At 32.2% G+C, this 22,045-nt stretch overlaps 1 protein-coding gene across 9 annotated transcripts; it reads left to right on the forward strand.

Annotated features, from left to right (window-relative positions):
• Nucleotides 1-959: 959 nt before the first annotated feature.
• PCB (Pyruvate carboxylase) lies at nucleotides 960-21,783 on the forward strand. 9 transcript variants are annotated; one of them, XM_067347098.1, is made up of 15 exons: nucleotides 960-1,070; nucleotides 7,378-7,538; nucleotides 9,660-10,037; nucleotides 12,699-13,018; nucleotides 13,325-13,475; nucleotides 14,212-14,423; nucleotides 15,133-15,335; nucleotides 15,535-15,796; nucleotides 15,870-16,188; nucleotides 17,315-17,365; nucleotides 18,230-18,697; nucleotides 18,869-19,258; nucleotides 19,399-19,834; nucleotides 19,953-20,349; nucleotides 20,586-21,783. In XM_067347098.1, exons 3-15 carry the CDS (start codon nucleotides 9,905-9,907, stop codon nucleotides 20,832-20,834), a joined length of 3,591 nt encoding a protein of 1,196 aa, XP_067203199.1. In that variant the 5' UTR covers nucleotides 960-1,070; nucleotides 7,378-7,538; nucleotides 9,660-9,904; the 3' UTR covers nucleotides 20,835-21,783. The 9 variants fall into 9 exon arrangements, with proteins under 9 accessions (XP_067203199.1, XP_012218532.1, XP_012218526.1 ...); XM_012363109.2 differs by having other exon boundaries at nucleotides 9,829-10,037; XM_012363103.2 differs by having other exon boundaries at nucleotides 9,901-10,037.
• The last annotated feature ends 262 nt before the right edge of the window (nucleotides 21,784-22,045 follow it).

Below are 22,045 nucleotides of genomic sequence, written 5' to 3' on the forward strand. Positions count from 1 at the left end.
ACTCCTACACTTTATCAAGAATTGTTTTATTCCATTTTGTCTTTTACTCTTATTGTTACTTTTATCTTCTTGTAAAATGCTTAATCATTCCAAAGTCCATAATATCAAATGTGTTTATAACCACAAATATGTTTATAATCACAAATAATCACAAATATGTTTATAATATAACGCAGTATCACTACATTATGAAATTAAATACGATATTATGATTCTTGAAAAAACAAATCATAATTATTTTTGAAGAAAATTTATAATAAGCCATTGTTTTAAATACTTTTTTAAGTTATTAATTAAATGTTTATTTTTTAATCATTTTAATAATAATCATAAACTATGTTGTCCCATTTACTTGATAATCTCTCAAATGCTCTGTTTATCCTTAAAATAAGAAAAATTTCAAAAAGATTATCTATATTTTTTATCTTGTCAAATATTTTTTACTTGTCAATTAATTTATATATATCTAATCTTTTGGCAGCTTGATTCTATCTATTTTTATCATGATAATAGAAGTGATCATTGATAGTTTATGACAGTCAAAGTTCTACAAATCATTTAATCCATGTATTCAATTTCAACGTTTCAAAAAATTCTGATATTTATAGTTTTCCCAACACTTTCAATCTCTATTTGCGCATGTTTCTTATTTTCATGTCATCAATCAATCATAAATTGAATTCATGATAGATTTGTTTTTAACTGCTCTATTTGCTCAGTTTCTCCTTTTTCGCTTTAAAGCATGCGTATATTTTCGTCCTACTTTAGATATAAAAAATAGCAAATTAAAAAAAAGACTAACTGTTCACCGATAGTGATAAACTTGTTGTAAAAAACAGTCGCAAAAGCTTGGTGAACGTTACCATCAGGAGATGGCAGCAGTACACCATTCTGTACACCCAGTAATTGTAATATATATTCTGCACCAGCACAAGGCGCATGTTCGACTACCAATCGCCACCTCTATTTCTGTAGACGTTGAGCGCGTGTGCCAGAGAGACTGACTGTTCAGTGCGGCTTAGACTTCAACCGGACGGAGTCTGGCCTACCACGTTCCCGGCAGTGACACAGTAAGTACATGAATTGTTGGCTGAAATCGACTGCGTGTCGCACCTCGATTGACACGTCGTTGGTATCCGGATACCTGATCGACGTGCGAAGTGATGATTCGCAAAAATTGGAGTATAATCTTTCTCAAAGCTCCGAGTGCGGTCCGAGTAACGAACACACAGTGTGTCGTAATGTGCGAATAAGTGTGACGTTCGTTGTTCCACAACGAGGAAAATTCATTTCCCGATATATTACGTGATAAGTTCTTATTTCAAGCTTACTTTTCTGATATCACGTCAATAAACGATACATGATAAAAATATTCTTTTTCCATCTTCTATTCACAATTTTTGTTGTAGATTTAATTTATTACTAATTTAATTTATTAGATAAATTTTAATCTTGAATTAATTAAGATAATTAAGATAAGCAAGTAATATTTCAAGATATTGTGCAAATAATATTATTAATATCAATGATATAATAGTCGAAAAAAATTGGAAAAATATGACAAAAAATCAATATTTTATCGTTGCAGATCATTTTTTTAGTTGGTATTGAAAGTTACTGTAAAATACACGAGTAAAAATGACATTCTAAGAAATTTAAATTTAAATATATACAATATATAATAAATACAAATGGAATAAAATGTTAAATTCATATTATTGATCAAGTCATAAGATACTTATTGTATATATTTTTTGGATTTTATTTTTAATTTATAATTCAATCAATTTCTTTTTATTTACTCTAGCTTCTAGCTTGCTCAATTTTAAGAATCATATATATTTAAAATTATAAAAAACACTTATAAACAAAACAAAAACAATCAATAATGGATTCAAGAACGAAGAGATTTGACTTAAGAGTTTAACAGCTATTAAATACAATAGCAATCTTTGCGAAGCGATCTCTTGAGTATTACATTACTGAGAGTTATGTCATTCAATTATTTGCACAAGTGTTAACAATTTGAATAAGTCATAAAAATTTGTTCATACAGTGTATAACGACAAATCTTTGCGACTGCAACAGCTCGTCATGTTAATACGCGGTCAAAGGTTGCATTCTTCGATATCCACAACTACGTACATCAAAATAATAATCGTAACGTTCTTATCACGAGATACTCTTATAAGAGGAGATAGGAACTGAGATTTTAACATTTGTCAAGGATACATTAACTTCAAAGGATCCACAACATCATGAAAAGAAACACGTGTTATAGCGTGATAGTGGTGTGGTCAGATCGATATGTGGTCAGATCGATATGATTTACATAACCAGTTTCTGATCATATATGGATACGTGATAAAAACTGAAAAAATTCGTCGTACTGATACGACTTTACTATAAAATATATAAGAGAAAAGTAAACAGTAATGATAACGTGTTAAATATAAAATGAATAAAAAGAGAGTATGCTGGAAAATTATACCAATAAGTGTATATAAAAAATTAATTTTAAAAAAAGTTGCACGGTAAACTCGTACGGTAATTATATTAAAGCAGACTATTAAGCATATCTTGACCGACTAATTTCCATCTCACGATGCAAGATTTATTCGCACGCGCAGACGATGCAACTTGCAGGTAGCACGTGCGCGGCGTGTCGCATGTGTTTATGTGAATCACTTGATACTTTTTTATCTCGGTCTTCCGCACAGTTTCCTCTCGCGCAAACATATTTTTCACGAATTTTGTCTTTACGCAATTTAGCCATTATTGCATTGAAAAAAATTAATAAAATAAATAAAAAAAATAATTATTTTATTTAATTACTAATTCTTTCTTTTACTATTTTTTATTTGCATAATCCTCATATATCTCTTATATGTTCGATAACAATATTTTCCGGAACTATCCCACTTATAGTAGATAAAGGCGATAAATCAGTTTTTTCGATAGGTTCTGTGCAAAGGTTTATCACGAAAGATCGATACTCTACATATTGACTCATTCTTATTATAATCGTTTGCTTTTAAGAGTTGCCAAGAAGTTATGCCAATGAACTCGAATGGTCCTCTTTGTAGCACATTCTATTTTTATATTCTGCTCTTGACCATTGCAAATACATTCATCGTATTTCTCTTTACATAATACGATCCGTACACTCAATTAATTTTTAAGTTCATTAACTTATATCGTTAAATTAAGTAAATAAAGTCAAAAACTAGTATTACAGCTCTTGTCGTGTTATTAACTCGTGCAAGCTTGCGATATTATATTAATATTGTTTCTATTTTAATTTCATTTTAGTTGGGTATGAAATTTGTACTATGAAAATGGCTGCATAAAAATGTTAGACTCACGGTGCTGAAGTTCACATTATATATGCAGATAGGCATCAGCTGTTTCTAACGTCACGGCACTACTGCAAATCGATACTCAAAAGTGTATTTCAACTTCAATGTATGCATTTACATGCACGCGATAACAAGTGAATGTCCTCAAATGATGCAATAATGAGCGGATTGTTTCATTCATAAACCTAATTATCGGATACGCCCAAAGATAAAGAACTACCGAATGATTGTCGATTATCATATCCGAATTATATCGATTCGATTATCTGAACATTGTTATCTGAACTTGTAAAATTCTCAAGGATAAAGTTCTGATAAGAGGAATCGATAAAAATAAAAGCATGAAAAATCTCTTCCTATCTACATTTTGTATGTATAAACACAATAGCGTAGAGCATATGAGCGTGTAGACGGCAATTGCTACACATAGAAGCCTTATTTAATTATAGTCTCCAAACCATAAAAGATTGATTGGTAAAAACGAAGCCATAAGTCGCATTTGATTGAACAGTTATCATGCAATTATACTGTACAGGTGTATGTAAAAAATAAATATCAATCAATTTCAGGCAGTTAATAAGTATCAGGCAATTTGATTTTCGGCATTCAAGTCGATCGTTACAATTTGTACTAATTTTTTTTTAAGTCAAAGCAAAAAATAAGATAATTTAAAAAATTCTTTCACTTAGATTAGAAAAATAAAAGTTAAAAAATAAAAAATAAATAAATATAAAATTCAAGTAACATTATAATTATTAACAAATAAAACCTAACTGAAAAAAATACAAATTCAAAAAATAATTGTCTCGTTCACGAATTAAAAAAATTATATATATTAATTAAATTGATAAAAAAATGTACATATAAAAATGTATATTGATATTTTCGTTATGTATCTCCTAATGTTTAACATTCAACCACATTAAATATTAATTAAGCTGCAAGGTCAGCGCGAGTTGCGATACAACAGTCATTACGGACGTGGCGAAATGTAATTTGTGTCAATTGTAGTTTATCCTATAGGAAGGTTCTATTCATAACTCAACTATGATTGTAATGACACCTGACATGCAAATCATTCAATGTACCTCTACCTTGAAAATTTTTGATAATAATTAAAATTTTAAAAAGTTAATAATAATTACTCCAATTTTTATTATATTCTCGAATATATTCTTGTTCTCTAAATACTTCACGCGCGCACGTGTATGTATAATATATATATATATATATATATATATATATATATATATATATATATAACTTTTATAAAACTTTTTAAGTCTCTTATCTACATATTCGTCGTATTAAATGTTTGTTTTTATTTTGTCGTCATATTAATACATAATTAGTTGTCGTTTCTTATCAATGTACACGTGTGAATCCACGAAGTGTGCACGCGAGTATCAGTTACACTTCAAAAAAATATCAAATTTTATATCGCGCATGTTAAAAAAGAAATCAAGAACAAGGTACGTTATACGAACAAGAGATGAATAGTTCATGCGATTAACGCCTTGAACGTCTCGATTTCGTAATCGACACCAGACAGAGGCAATTTATTTACGCTAAATGAAGGTTTCGAGGCCGATTGAGATTATATTCGGAACAAAGATTTTATGAAAATTCGTAAACATGCTTCTTGAAGATTTCATCTTTCTACCGATAGAACTTGGAAAATTCAACCACACAATTACATTTGATTTTACATAAATATATTACAGATACGAACTGGAGCTAAAAATATCGTCTGATTTACATATTCTCCGATCAGTTCATACATATTTTGCAACGTTATCTATAAATAATTTATATCGTTTATCGTTTATGATGTTTTTCCGTACAACTATTTGCTGATTTAATTAATTTGTTAATTATGTAATATAAAAATATTTTATAAATCGTAATTTTTAAATGTTTGGACATCAATTATGACAGCAATTTATTTCCATTAGATAATATGTACTGCCGGGATTTCCCAAGAATATTACTTATCGCGATGATAAATCTACATTCATAATCAATTCAAAAGCCTTTTTCGTACGCAACGGTGAAATATACAATTTTATCAATCGCACGAGGATTCGATTATCTGTTCTTACAGCATATATGTGCTCCAAATAGTAATCATTATGTATGACACTCAATACACAAAAATACATTTTATCAGCACGACACGTGATTTTCTAGTAACATCAATGTTAGAAAACATACCATTTTCTCTCGTTATCACCCGTTATGCCTAACAACCAACGGACTAAACCGATATGAATCACTGCTGTCTGGAGAGAAGAAAATTTATATGCTGTTTTCGTATATCGTCGGAACATCGATAGATAATGTTGATTTTTAATAATAAAAACTGTCGAAATTTTGTAACACGTTTCGCTATTCAAAAATAAAGTAATGTAAAGATTTTAAAATTAATTACAGACGCGTGTGATAAAAAATGACAAAAAAATTCGATCTTGATCATTCTTCATCAAAACGATCGCATAACTATGTGATTCAATAACCATTAAACTGTTGAATATTAAAATATCATTAAATCAGTTGTAAACCACTTTGTTTTTCTATTTTGCTGTCATCACAGCATTTCATAATGACAAAGTATATTTACGATTTTCCTTCTCGATTTCTAATTATGTTGCAACCATACCGCGTCACATCATGTGTGAATAACCTCTCACAATGCATTATATTCTCCTGATATCAACTTTTCGCAGACATATTAAATATATTTATATCTTTTATCAAGCCTTCGTAAGCAAAAATTAATAATATACATTAAAGTCACATGACTTTTATCATGCCATAATTTATTTCAGTCAATTTATCGCGCTGCGATTTTTTATTGACATAAATATATGTTTTTACATATTTTATGTCATTAGACGAACTACTCGTAGAAATAATTTTTATTTATGAAAAAAAATTTGAACAGAAGAATATATATATTTATATAATTATATTATATATATATTCTATACGTCGGAGTCTGAAAACGATATTGTATCACTAGTGAGATTTAGAGTGATATTAAATTGATGTCTTATTGAATGGTCATTGACCATTGATTGTGCTGTACATACAGTATAATCATTGCCACCATAAAGTACTTGCACATTATACTAAAGTCTTAAAAATTTATAAGAAAGTCCATAAAAAAAATTTCACAATCAAGTTAGATCAAACGTTTTTAATTTCTTATAATTTTTTCTGTAAAATTTATCTTATTGGATATTTTTGATAAAATTATTGAATTCTCTTATGATAAATATTGATAAATATCATTCATAATCATTAATATTACCAAAAATATTTATCAATAAGACTATTTTTATTGCTCTAATTACTGATTATGCAAACATATTGCAAAGATTCTCAAAATGGAATTTCTACGAAACTGTCACTGCGTAATATGTTATTTTCATGTTAAGAATTATACGTAGCTACATCATATAACAGTAGCTGGTGCCAAAAGTAGTAGTCAATAAATACCTCATCTTACGGTATCATATGTAGTAGGCTGAAGTAATACGTTAATTCGTATACGCTCACAAAACTCATCCAAACAAATATCACGCGCAGTGTCATTCACGAAACTTAACAAGTCAATACAAAAAACAATAAATTTTAGCAAATATTACAATATTTGATTTTTTTAACTTATGTAAAAAGAACCCAATCTTAAAAAATTATATTTAAAAAAAATAAAATAGAAATTTTTTAAGTATATTTTTACAAGTATATTTGAAAAAAATAGAAATAGAACAAACGCTATTCTCATCACAATATAATTTCTTTAAAACAAAACTATTTTTATCTTTTTAACAATTTCCGTTTAAATAATTTACGACAGAAATTTATATATAATTGAGTAATTAGATGAATTAATTTGTACAACACACTGAATGTGATAATGTTTCTAATAAATGCTTATCAAGCACACTAAACAGCAGCAAAGATAGCAAGAATTGCAATTATATTTAACAAATATTATTTTTATCTGTTTCAGAAATACCAAGAATAGTTATTGAAAAGTTACTAGAAACACAGTACCATGTGTTAAAAGACAAGAAGTAATAATTTAGTGAATAAAAAAATTTATTGTGTCGTAAAATCAAATGTTCCGATAAAGTGCATCTAGCAAGGCGGAGATTATTTGGCCTATATGAAGTTAGCCCCCCATTTTTCGATTTTGAATATTTTTTTAGTTGTTCCAGGTTGTTCTACGTTTGTTCTATATTGTTCCAAAGTTATGAACAAAAAAATCGAAAAACATGACGGGAAAAGCAAAAAAACGATTTATTTTTGTGGCCACCCATTTTTTTTTAAATTAAAATTTTTTTGCTGTTCTAGATTGTTCTAATTGTTCTAAACATTGTTCTAAAATATTAATCCCCCTAAAAAAGAATTTAAAAAGATATAGCAAAAAATAGCATTAAGCGTCCAAATAGTATTTTTACATTTATCGCTATTATAATATTATATTATGTTTTGACACCAAATTACATATTTAAGCTAAAAACGAATAGAACAACCCAGAACAACTCTCAGTTTCACCAGAACAAACATATAAAAGGCACTTTACTCTTGAAGGTAGAGAATTATTTTGTCTTTTTCGACCGATAATGTTACATCAGCGACACTAAAACCTAGAACAATGAGAAATAGACACAGAACAATCCGGAATAACTCTCAGTTTTGTCAGAACAAACGTTTAAAGAGCACTTTACTCTTGAAGGTAGAGAATTATTTTGTCTTTTTCGACCAATAATGTTACACCAGCGACACTAAAACCTGGAACAATGAGAAATAGACACAGAACAATCCGGAACAACTCTCAGTTTTGTCAGAACAAACGTTTAAAGAGCACTTTACTCTTGAAGGTAGAGAATTATTTTGTCTTTTTCGACCGATAATGTTACACCAGCGACACTAAAACCTGGAACAATGAGAAATAGACACAGAACAATCCGGAACAACTCTCAGTTTTGTCAGAACAAACGTTTAAAGAGCACTTTACTCTTGAAGGTAGAGAATTATTTTGTCTTTTTCGACCGATAATGTTACACCAGCGACACTAAAACCTGGAACAATGAGAAATAGACACAGAACAATCCGGAACAACTCTCAGTTTTGTCAGAACAAACGTTTGAAGAGCACTTTACTCTTGAAGGTAGAGAATTATTTTGTCTTTTTCGACCGATAATGTTACATCAGCGACACTAAAACCTAGAACAATGAGAAATAGACAGGGAACAATCCGGAACAACTCTCAGTTTTGTCAGAACAAACGTTTAAAGAGCACTTTACTCTTGAAGGTAGAGAATTATTTTGTCTTTTTCGACCGATAATGTTACACCAGCGACACTAAAACCTAGAACAATGAGAAATAGACACAGAACAATCCGGAACAACTCTCAGTTTTGTCAGAACAAACGTATTATAAGGAGCACTTTACTCTTATATTTAAAAAAATAAAAAAATTCAAAAAAAAACACTAATCGACACTAATCGCTGATGTAACATTATCGGTCGAAAAAGACAAAATAATTCTCTACCTTCAAGAGTAAAGTGCTCTTTAAACGTTTGTTCTGACAAAACTGAGAGTTGTTCCGGATTGTTCTGTGTCTATTTCTCATTGTTCCAGGTTTTAGTGTCGCTGGTGTAACATTATCGGTCGAAAAAGACAAAATAATTCTCTACCTTCAAGAGTAAAGTGCTCTTTAAACGTTTGTTCTGACAAAACTGAGAGTTGTTCCGGATTGTTCTGTGTCTATTTCTCATTGTTCTAGGTTTTAGTGTCGCTGATGTAACATTATCGGTCGAAAAAGACAAAATAATTCTCTACCTTCAAGAGTAAAGTGCCTTTTATATGTTTGTTCTGGTAAAACTGAAAGTTGTTCTGGGTTGTTCTATTCGTTTTTAGCTTAAATATGTAATTTGGTGTCAAAACATAATATAATAATAGCGATAAATGTAAAAATACTATTTGGACGCTTAATGCTATTTTTTGCTATATCTTTTTAAATTCTTTTTTAGGGGGATTAATATTTTAGAACAATGTTTAGAACAATTAGAACAATCCAGAACAGCAAAAAAATTTGAATTTAAAAAAAAATGGGTAGCCACAAAAATAAACTGTTTTTTTGCTTTTCCCGTCATGTTTTTCGATTTTTTTGTTCATAACTTTGGAACAATATAGAACAAACGTAGAACAACCTGGAACAACTAAAAAAATATTCAAAATCGAAAAATGGGGGGCTAACTTCATATAGGCGATTATTTGCTTAGTTTGAATCTGACCGCAGAACGAAACAATCGCGCACGGAAAAAACTACCTTTAAAACGCAAACACTAGTCAAATATATAAGTGGCCTAAAAATATTTTTTACAAGAAAATAGTCTATTTTGCTAGGCTAAAGTGTTAGTTAAAGTATAAGTAGCTAAGTTCGTCTTTTAGTTTTATAGACGATCCTAATTAAAGTAGTAAAACAGTGACAATATTGCGAATTTAACAAAAACACACAACTAGCAAAATGCATTCCATACGTGCTCATCAGGCCTTGAGCAAACACAGAAGCGCGTTACACATATGGAAAATCGCCACAAAATACTTCGGTACAGATGTGGAATACAGACCGATCAGAAGTGTCCTCGTCGCCAATCGAGGTAAGAGAAGGTCGATTTGTTACTAATTCATGATAAAATAACATTTTAAACATAAGACTTTCTTTTAAGAAATAAAAAATGTCAAAAATTCTTTACAGAATTTTTTAATTTATAATTTAACATTATAGTTTGACTACCAAAATTTGCATCTCAATTCTCTTCAATAGATTCCAAAAAATATATTATAGTTTTATTATGTTATAAAAAATTATAATACTCATTGTTAGCACGCCAAATCTAAAAAAAATTTTATAAATACCGATTGAAGACTAAAGTTTCAATATTTTAAACATATTTATTATTAGGTCCTTGAATAAGTTCTCGCTGTTTCTTAAAAGATGGCGTAGCGGCACTCTGTGCATGGAATTTCGTACGGAAACGCATCAGCTAAGTAGTACTATATGTAACCTCAAATTCTAGTAGATACAGTTTACCACAGTGTCAACCACGTGTTTAATTACCTATTGCGAAAATGTCTACTTTTGTGCCAAATAAAGTGTTTTTGCGGGGAATTTTATTGCACTGCTTTATTCAAAAGAAATCTGCAGCTGAAGCACACAGAATTCTTGTTGAAACATATGGTGACAATGCTCTGTCGAATACGACATGCAGAGACTGGTTTAGGCGCTTTAAAAATAATGACTTTGACCTTGAAGATAAAGAACGTTCTGGAGCACCGACAAAGTTTGAAGACGAAGAATTGGAGGCATTGCTTGATCTAGATCCATGTCAGACGCTAGTACAGCTCGGGAAAACATTGCAAGTAGATGCGTCAACAGTTTCAAAACGTTTAAAAGCGTTAGGAATGATCCAAAAGCAAGGACATTGGGTGCCGTATGAGTTGAAGCCGAGAGACGTTGAACGACGTTTTCTCATGTGTGAATTGCTGCTTCAACGGCATAAAAGAAAAGGTTTTCTGCACCGTATCATCACTGGAAATGAAAAGTGGATACACTACGATAATCCTAAGCGTAGAAAATCGTGGGGTAAGCCCGGCCATGCATCAACATCGTCGGCAAAGCCGAATATCCATGGTTCGAAACTTCTGCTCTGCATTTGGTGGGATCAGCAGGGCGTAATTTATTATGAGCTGCTTAAACCTAATGAAACTATCACGGGAGCTCGCTATCGACTTCAGATGATGCGTTTGAGTCGAGCTCTAAAAGAAAAGCGGCTACTATACGGGCAGAGACACGACAAAGTCATTTTGTTACATGACAATGCTCGGCCACATGTGGCAAAACCAGTCAAAACTTACCTGGAAACGCTTCAATGGGAAGTTCTACCTCACCCGCCGTATTCACCGGACATAGCCCCCTCGGATTACCACTTGTTTCGGTCGATGGCGCATGGTTTGAGCGAGCAGCGCTTCCATTCTTTCGAAGAAACCGAAAAATGGGTCGATTCATGGATTGCGTCAAAAGATGAATCGTTTTTTCGACGGGGGATTCAATTACTGCCAGAAAGATGGGAGAAAGTGGTCTCTAATGATGGACAATACTTTGAGTAAAGTCATTGTAAGCCTTATATTTTAAATTAATGTTTTTTTTTAACAAAAAAAACAGCGAGAACTTATTCAAGGTCCTAATACTATATTTTAATTTCATTTTTTATTTCTACGATTTCTTCGTAGCAGGACATTGTATTTCTAATAACTATTAGAGTTGGGAAGTTATTCTTATTATCTTGTTCTTTCCAAATAATCTTTTAACGTGTAACTTTTTAAAATATATCTTACTTTTTCTATCAGCTTTCAAAAAAGATATGAATCGTAAGACGAAACTTATCTCATACAGAAAGCTGATAAGACAATGATGATGTATCACACGTGCTATTACGGACTTATTCTCGATAACGCCACAACGCAACCAATTAACGCATTTATTGATGGTAATTTATGATCGTTAACATTTATCACTATTTATGATTTTAGTGCAAACAGAATATGAGTGATAGTATACAAAATTTAAACTTTGTCTTCCCATAATGTATATGTATGTATTGCAGTATTCTTCCAATATAACTGTTACATTGCTACAAACTTGCTACGTCGTATCGTAATCAAACGGTAAAAAAAAATTCGCAAACTTTCCAAATAATTATCATTATTCTTCTCTTTCGCCAAATATAATATCGATATTACTTAAAAATAATCGTTGCGTTGCGTTATCGATAACTTGTCGATTTTTATAGAACAAGGTTGTGTGTGCCTGATTAATCAAGATGTAAAACAGCATTATTCCTGATTTAGACCCGAGAATCAAGCATGTACGAGCACTCTGTTTAATTAAACAGTATCTCATAACATGTGCTCTTAGCGTGTTCGCCTCAGAAAATTCTAAGGACTGAGATAAACTATTTATCCCATTTTTACCACTTATCGTTATTTTTATAATATTACAAAATTAAAAAAAAGTGTTTTGAAACATATTAATATTTAAATAAAAATTCAATTAAATTGGTTTTCTCTGAGCAAATGTTTGATTAGATAGCGTATTTTTCATAGTTTTTTAACTTTTAATACCTATTAAATATTTTTGCAATTGTAAATTAAAATGCAATTAAGCAAAAGTCAGCTTAAACGACTTTGGCAATCATTCCCTAAAACTTCATTTGTGAAAAGTTAGGAAATTTGAATGCGGAAATATGATGATATTTCAGGGGAAATTGCTATTCGTGTATTTCGTGCCTGCACGGAGCTCGGCATTCGCTCCGTGGCGATTTATTCGGAGCAAGATAAGATGCAGATGCACCGACAGAAAGCGGACGAAGGTTACTTAGTAGGTAGAGGCTTACCTCCTGTTCAAGCTTACCTCAACATCCCGGAGATTATTCAAGTTGCCAAGGAGAATGACGTCGATGCTATACATCCTGGTTATGGATTTCTTTCGGAGAGATCGGATTTTGCTCAAGCAGTGACTGATGCTGGCATCAGATTTATCGGGCCTAGTCCTAAAGTCGTCCAGCAAATGGGTGACAAGGTAATCTTGCGTTGTAGCTCTCAGTTCCGCAGCGTATATCAATGACTAAGGGCGGTATTCATAGTCCGTTCTTATATTCAAGATCGTCTTAAGAACGAACTTATATTCGCTCTCTTCGTCAGACACAATCTATGTGTGACGAAGAGAGCGAATATAAGTCCGTGCTTAAGACGATTTTAAATATAAGAACGGACTATGAATACCGCCCTAAGTTTTTAAGATGTGTTATTCGGTGCGTCAAAAATGTACAACGTCATCGGTAAACAAACGGACGGCTTTTAAAGTTCTTTCGTATTTAAACGATAGGTAGCTGCCAGACAAGCCGCGATTGAAGCTGGAGTGCCTATTGTTCCGGGAACAGATGGACCAGTAACAACTTCTGATGAAGCGTTGGAATTCTGTATGAAGCACGGGCTTCCGGTTATCTTTAAGGCGGCGTATGGAGGTGGAGGACGAGGTAGGTTTGACACTGAGGTATCACGCACTGAGAGTTTATCGCATTTCCGTTTTTCTATAAACATTAAAAAAAAAATGCTTGCATTTTATAAAATGTCTTATAAAAGTTTCTTCAAAATTTCTTCCTACTATTGCATAAATCATTTATATGTAAACTAAAATTTTTATTTAATCGTAAAATAACGTTGCAAATTTTTGCCATTAAACGTATAATCATAAGTCATGTGAACAATGAATGTTTTTCTCCGTTGAATAACATTCCGAGCGTGTAGGAAACGTGCGTTTAAACACGCGAAAAATATCTATATACAAAGTACGATTGTGACAAGCTACTAGCGATAATTTTGTGATATGGTAAATTTGCATATATTATTTTAAGAAAAATGAATAACAGCATTTAAGTCAAAATGTGTAATATAAATACATTATATGTGTAAATTTAAATATTATATAAAACAAAAAATGCTGTGTTATAAATGGTAGTTAAAAAAAAACGCATATAATTCATTATTACTTAAAAATTATCGTAAACATTGAACTCATCAACTCAAATTCACTCAATTACTTTAAAATTATAAAACAATATATTATATACTAATTAGTGAAATAAGTAAAAATTACAATTAATAAAATTGATCTTATTGTCTAAAATTTAATATAAAAATGTATTTAATTAAATCATATATATATATATGTATGTATATTGTAAAATAACAAAAAAATTTATCATTATACAGGTATGAGAGTCGTAAAACAAATGGAAGAAGTTCGCGAAATGTTCGATCGTGCATCTTCAGAAGCGGCAGCTGCTTTTGGAAATGGTGCAATGTTTATTGAGAAATTCATCGAGAGGCCACGACATATTGAAGTTCAATTACTCGGGGATAATGCTGGCAATGTTGTGCATTTATTTGAACGCGACTGTTCTGTGCAACGTCGTCATCAAAAGGTCAGTAGCTGGTTAATTGTAATTTAACGCGCATAACAATCAATTAACCGTTAAAAATATTATATATCGATATTATAGTTCATGATTATTGATATCGAAATATTTTTCGACAGTTTTCTATCATTTCCCTGTTTTATCCTGAGTAATTTTTTATTTCACTTTTAGAAAAGAGCATTATTTATCTTTGTACTCGTAATTAATTTGTAAGTAGCCATAAATAAATATAATAATACATATAACTTAAAAAAAATAACATATAACAGCGCTTATACAAGTCAATTTTGTTGACTTTCATTACATAAAAACGGGACAAGGTTATTCGGCCACTGTAAAGCAGACACTTTGAAAGAGTTTAAAAAATGCAGAAAATATGTGCAATATGTTTTGAAATGATTATTGCTCAAATATGCCATGATTAATGCCAATATGTATAACGAGTTAGCAATTTTCTTCAATTCTATGAATAAATTAAGAGTCGATAAATTTTTTGCGGTGCTTTCTCAAGGATGTTTGACGAAGACAAGCACGTTCACTGCGACTATACTTGTCTCATCTTAAACAAGCACAGTGACGCAACCGCAAGAAATTCATCGAATAGTAATCTATTCGTACACGTAACAGTTCGCACATCTAAAATGTAAAATAATAATAACTTGATCGCAATAGACAGTCAGTTTCAAAATTTTAAGTTTTTTCTTAACAATCGTAGGTCGTCGAGATTGCGCCAGCTCCATCATTATCGTCCAAGGTTCGCGAGAAAATGACCGAATACGCCGTCAAATTGGCGAGACACGTTGGTTACTCGAATGCCGGTACTGTCGAATTTTTGGTCGACGAATCCGGAAATTTCTATTTTATTGAAGTCAATGCCAGATTACAAGTTGAACATACAGTAACCGAGGAAATAACCGGGTAATCAAATAAATATTTAAAAAATATCTTTTCACATTTCTTTCGATCATTATTCCTTTTTTCTTTGTTATCGTTTTCTTTTTTTTTCTTAATAATTAAATAGAATTAATATTTTTTGCGGTATTAACCGTGCACATTCACTTTATGTAAGCATAATATCAAAAATCACACATTTTTTATATTATTCTTATTCTTTCAGAATCGATCTCGTACAATCTCAGATTCGAATCGCCGAAGGCATGACGTTACGAGAGCTCGGTATGACGCAGGAAAAAATTGTGCCTCAAGGATTCGCGATCCAGTGTCGAGTAACCACGGAGGATCCAGCTAAGAACTTCCAACCAGATACCGGAAGAATAGAAGTCTTCCGCTCCGGCGAGGGCATGGGCATCCGATTAGACGGTGCCTCCGCATTTGCTGGAGCTATAATCTCGCCGTATTACGATTCACTTCTCGTTAAGGTAGTTATTATACACCGTATTTATCCCTGATATTCATTTTTCGAGAAATATAAATAATATTTGTTTTTCTCAGGTGATCGCCCACGCCGGCGACCTTCAATCATCGTGCGCCAAGATGAACCGAGCGCTCCGCGAGTTCCGTGTGCGCGGAGTAAAGACAAATATACCATTTCTGCTAAATGTTTTAGAAAATCAAAAGTTCCTCAACGGTATTGTCGACACATACTTCATCGATGAGAACCCGCAGCTCTTTCGGCTGCAACCGAGCCAAAACCGAGCGCAAAAATTGCTAAATTACATCGGTTCGGTCCTGGTGAACGGTCCGAGTACGCCGTTAGCTACTCAACTCAAACCGGCAGACATCAAACCGCATATTCCGCAAATTGCTTTAGGTATATGATTAATTGCCAACAAATATTATAGTCGGGAACAAAGGGTTTACACGTGCCAAACTCACTTCTGGATTTACCCAAGTGACGTACATTGCACCTCGGTAACACAGAACCGATTTAAAACTTGAACCTTCTAAATTATAATCACAGAAAATTCAATAACAAAATCCAAATTCTATTAATTAAATTTCGACATTAGACATTTCGTCCACATTATGACAGTGATAGAATTATTCTGGTTCCTAATTAGAGCAGAGGCGTACAGAGGATGTGCTTTCATGCGTGGGTCAGCAAAACAGGGATCTCTCATATTTTTTTTTTTCTCTTATTTTTTTATGTGAGAATAGGATGTCTATTAATTTTCCAATTAACTTCTTAATTAACGTTTCTAAAAATAATGCTATAAATTAATTTTGACAATATTTAAAAATTATCTTGACAACATATTTTTTCAGAATTTCATCATTTTAATAATTTTCGGAGACAACAAATGAATAATTAATGGAGAACATTCATTTATTCTTTATATATATTTTGTACCTGTACTAACATTTTTTATTACTTTTCAACAAAAGCAAACCTTAATATAAAGAATGACATGATATTTTTGGAGAAAATAGTGAACATCCTTCTCGCTAAAAATCTATTTTGCTTCTTTTGCTGGGTTTATTTATATAAGAATATTTGGTTGAATCGTTATACCAAAAATCTTTATATTATATTTTTTTTTCTTTTGATGTGTGTTCGTGTGTCAAAATTAATTATTGCACCACGCTACATTAAGCTCACTACATACTATGCAAAGTAAATGGACTCACGAAGCCTCTCCATATGTCTCTACTTATTATCATTACGTCAGTATCAAATAATAATTATAATAATAATGAAGCATGCTGGTTTTTTACCAACTAGTTGAATTAACTCTCATTAGTGATTCAATATTTCGTTCTATCACATTATTAAAAAAAATGCACTCGTAATTAAAATATTTATGAATGGGATAAATTTTATAAATCAGACAAATTCCGAAAATCTTCAATAATTTACATTTTAAATATTAATTTCCTTTTCGTACACACTTCATTGTTTATCGCATGCTTTTATTTTTTGTTTGCCAATTTTTTAGACTTTGCTAAGCTTGCAGCTGCAGAAGAAACCAATGATCCCGATGCACCAGGTACGGTCACAGTATTATGTTATACTTTCTTTTAATTATATTATATTAAGATTTAGTATTGTGCAGATTGCGATGACAAACTGAATATGGTATAGTATAATAAACAAAATTTTTTGCTTCTTTTCTAATAATCTGTTTTTCTTTCAGATTAAAAAAATTTGTTTTCTCAAATTAGATTGGTTACACAATTAAATTTCATATGATGACTACAACAATCATAAACAAATTATAATAATTAATTATTAATTGTGCTAATTTAGAAATGTTATGCTTGCCTTAAGAAGCATAAATATTTTTAAATTTTTTCTTACATTTTCAAGAAACCATTCGAATAAAATATGTGCTTAATAATGCTATATAAATTAATACTTAACAACAATAAGATTTTCACATATTCAATACTTTTATGTTATATATAATAACAGAAAAGAATCAATAAAAAATGGTCAATATAATATAGATAGTAAGAAGATAAAACAATATTTTTTTTATATATCGAAAATATATTTATAAAATATTTGATATTTATAAATATTTTATATTCAAATATATTTTTTATATTTCGAATCTTCATCTCACATCGGATTTTATCGTTTTCAATGATAATAATTATAAATAATCAGTACTATAGTATAATTCACATACCAAGTTAACTATAAACATTTCTTCAAAAACTTTCTTTATAAACAAATTATTTTTTATTGACTTCCTTTCGTTTTTTTTTTTTTCAATCACCGGGAAATATCGATAAGTCACCGCTTTTCATAAATACTTTACACGCCTATTAACAACAGCATGTATGAAATAACAATCCATTTCTTTCAGAAAAGCATTGAACTAATCTTTCTCTATACGCTTTTTCAGACATTCTGGATCCTCCGAAAGGATTCCGTCATATTTACAAAGAGCAAGGACCGGAAGCATTCGCCAAGGCTATCAGACAACACAAGGGTCTGCTTCTAATGGACACTACGTTCCGTGACGCTCATCAATCCCTGCTGGCGACTCGTGTACGGTCGCATGATCTAATGATGATCTCCCCATTCGTCGCGCACAAATTCAGCAATCTCTACTCGCTAGAAAACTGGGGCGGCGCGACCTTCGATGTAGCCTTGAGATTCCTTCACGAGTGTCCCTGGGAAAGGCTAGAAGATATGCGTAAGGCTATACCCAATATTCCATTCCAAATGCTGCTGAGAGGCGCTAACGCTGTCGGCTATACGAACTATCCCGACAACGTCGTTTTCAAGTTCTGCGACCTGGCTGTGAAAACCGGCATGGACGTCTTCAGGGTATTCGACTCGCTCAATTACCTGCCGAATCTTATCTTAGGTAATCTTAGAGATTCCAATTGTAACATAAACTACAAGGGAACATTGCGAAAGTCAATATTTTAAATCGTAGTTTAATATGCATTTGTAAAATCAATTTGCAAATTCGAGATGTTTCCTGCAAACGTACAAAAATTTCTTAATGTATTATCAAGTATAAATTTTCCTTCAGGTATGGAGGCCGCCGGAAAGGCCGGTGGTATCGTTGAAGCGGCGATTTCTTACACGGGCGATGTGAGCAATCCAAATCGTACAAAATACAACCTGAAATATTATACAGATCTAGCGGACGAGTTAGTCAAAGCGGGCACTCATGTCCTAGCAATCAAAGATATGGCTGGATTACTTAAACCGAGAGCAGCCGAGTTGCTGATCGATGCGATCAGACAGAAACATCCGGATGTACCTCTTCACATACACACACACGATACTGCTGGAGCTGGAGTGGCTTCTATGTTGGCATGTGCGAAGAGCGGCGCGGACGTTGTGGATGTTGCCGTTGACAGCATGTCCGGCATGACCAGTCAACCTTCCATGGGCGCAGTCGTTGCGTCTCTTCAGGGTAAAGAAAGCTGTTAACTGTTGATAATTACGAATGAAAATTGACAGTTCATTTGAATTAAATATATTAATAGTAAAACATCTAATTATATATTAAAGCCACATCAATATTTAAATTAAAATTTATAATCAATGCCATAGGAACGGACATTGACACAAAACTGGATCTCTCTGACGTCTCCGAGTACTCTGCATATTGGGAACAAACGAGAACGCTTTATGCGCCTTTCGAATGCACAACAACGATGAAATCCGGAAACGCAGACGTCTACCTGAACGAAATTCCTGGTGGCCAGTACACGAATCTACAATTTCAAGCTTTTTCACTTGGTCTGGGTGAATTTTTCGAAGACGTGAAGAAGGCATACAGAGAGGCCAATCTTTTGCTCGGCGACATCATCAAAGTCACACCGAGCTCGAAGGTTGTCGGTGACCTGGCGCAATTTATGGTTCAGAATAAACTGACCGCCGACGACGTTTTGAAAAAGGCAGAAGAATTATCGTTTCCTAAATCGGTGGTCGAATTTCTTCAAGGCGCTATTGGTGAACCTTACGGAGGATTCCCTGAGCCTTTCAGGTAAGATTTCATATATGACATATATATAGATATAATACACTTATAATACTAAAAGTAATTATTTATCATTCGTTAATTTAATAAATTTAATTTAATTTGCATTTATAATTTTCTTCAGGTCAAAGGTCCTCAAAGACATGCCGCGAGTACAAGGCAGACCAGGCGCGAGTTTAGCATCCCTGGATTTCAATACCTTGAAGAAGGAGCTGCAAGAATCTCATCCGCACGTCACTGAAAAAGATGTCATGTCAGCTGCGCTTTATCCTAAAGTGACGAAAGACTATTTAAATTTCAAAGAACAGTATGGTCCGGTAGATAAATTGGAGACGCGAATCTTCCTCACGGGACCTAAAGTGGGCGAGGTATTCGATGTCACCATCGAGAAGGGCAAAACACTTGGTATTAAAACTCTGGCGGTTGCCGAAGATCTCACGGCGAACGGTGAACGCGAAGTGTTCTTCGAGATGAATGGCCAGTTGAGATCTGTCTTCATCAAAGATAAAGAGGCTATAAAGGTAAACACACGCAGCTCACAAACTTTCAGCGCTATTTTCTGCGATCAAATTAATATTTCAATTAAAGCGCAATTAAAATAAATAGCGATTAAACAGAAATTAAAATAAAATTACTATTGAAAAATTAAATTACTATAAACTCAAAGTTAAATTGAAATAAGATTGAATTAAAATTGAATTGGCAGTTCATTTCAATCGCATCAAGTACAATACGAATTTTCTTATTTCCGATGCAGGAACTTCACGTACATCCGAAAGCGGCGAAGGGTGACAGCAATCAATTGGGAGCACCGATGCCCGGCGAAGTGATCGACATCAGGGTAAAAGTAGGCGACACTGTGGAGAAAGGTGCACCATTAATCGTACTGTCCGCTATGAAGATGGAGATGGTCGTGCAGGCACCTAAAGCAGGAAAAATCAAAAGTCTCGCCATCAGTCAGGGCATGAGATTGGAAGGGGATGATCTCCTCCTGACATTCGAGTAAACTCTCACGCCGATGAGACCGATCGTCTCTAGAAGTCAATTCACAACTACTTTACGTAAAGACATGAAATATTTATTATAGACAATATTTACTTTGATAGTGCATGTGGAAGCAAGATCTTCAAATGCTTTTGCTGACTTCGGGATCCAGATTTTCATTGCATGTTGTTATAACATTATATTATTAGTGGTGATTATCTTGTCCAGAATTATCGATCACTGTACATTCAAAGTACATTTATAGTAAATGCGATACTTTATTCATGGGTTTCTGTCGCACACTGACAGACTTTTTTGATAATTTTATTTCTTAGATTATATGTATAAGATCACATCTTATACAGGATGTTCGAAAATTCATAATATAGATTCGTCTGTTGTAAATATCCGTTTAATATAAATATAGGTCTATTTAGACACTAAGATACATTTATTCATTTTGTCACGCAAAAGAAATTATTTCTCCAAAGTAGAATCTTTGCAGCTTTATTTTGGAGTATTTCGAACATCCTGCATGTATCACTTGTATATGATACAAGTAGCCAATACAATTAATGTGATACAATCAAACGAAGCTGCCTAAGGAATATCAATTACTACAAAAAAAAATATACAGCAGTCATATAAGTAAAAAATTCGATAATAAAACTACCATTTCGTGATGCGACAAATTCGTCGAGATTTTTGTATAACAATCAATCAATTGGTGAATGTATCTGTGAAAAATTCACATTCGATTATACAAAAAAAAACATTCGTTATTCTTTTTTATATTTTTAAACAAATCAATGTAAGTAGTGTAGATTTTTAAAAGTACAAACAATCGCAATCAACCTGAAATAAAATTAATACGCTTAGAATATCAAAAAATTGTCAGGTTTAGTTATTTTCAGCGCATCAATATTCAAATGTACATATTTTATTGCAATATAAACTGATTATCCCTGTTATTGTTCATCTCATCTGTTCATAAATGTACAAAAAAAAAAAAAACGGAAAAAAGATCAGGGGCAAGATTCTATATTAATTGTAGAAAATGTATATTAAATGTTCCTCGTAGCAAACAATATGCATATAAGTTCCTGATAATTTAATTACGATATCGAACCAAGTCTTCACGAACAATTTAGCAAATCTATGAAAAAAAAAGATTTATTCAAGGAACAAAGATAAGAATATTTCTGAAGAGTCTTGTCTGTCTTCAAGATCTCG

This window comes from Linepithema humile, chromosome 1, assembly GCF_040581485.1.
Source record: "Linepithema humile isolate Giens D197 chromosome 1, Lhum_UNIL_v1.0, whole genome shotgun sequence".
Taxonomy (NCBI): Eukaryota; Metazoa; Arthropoda; class Insecta; order Hymenoptera; family Formicidae; genus Linepithema; species Linepithema humile.

What these genes read in the sequence shown, in the direction of transcription:
- PCB (XM_012363103.2), top strand. An exon ending in ACGATTCACTTCTCGTTAAG is followed by an intron (nt 15,797 to 15,869) that starts GTAGTTATTATA and finishes TGTTTTTCTCAG; the next exon opens with GTGATCGCCCACGCCGGCGA. An exon ending in AGTCGTTGCGTCTCTTCAGG is followed by an intron (nt 19,259 to 19,398) that starts GTAAAGAAAGCT and finishes TCAATGCCATAG; the next exon opens with GAACGGACATTGACACAAAA.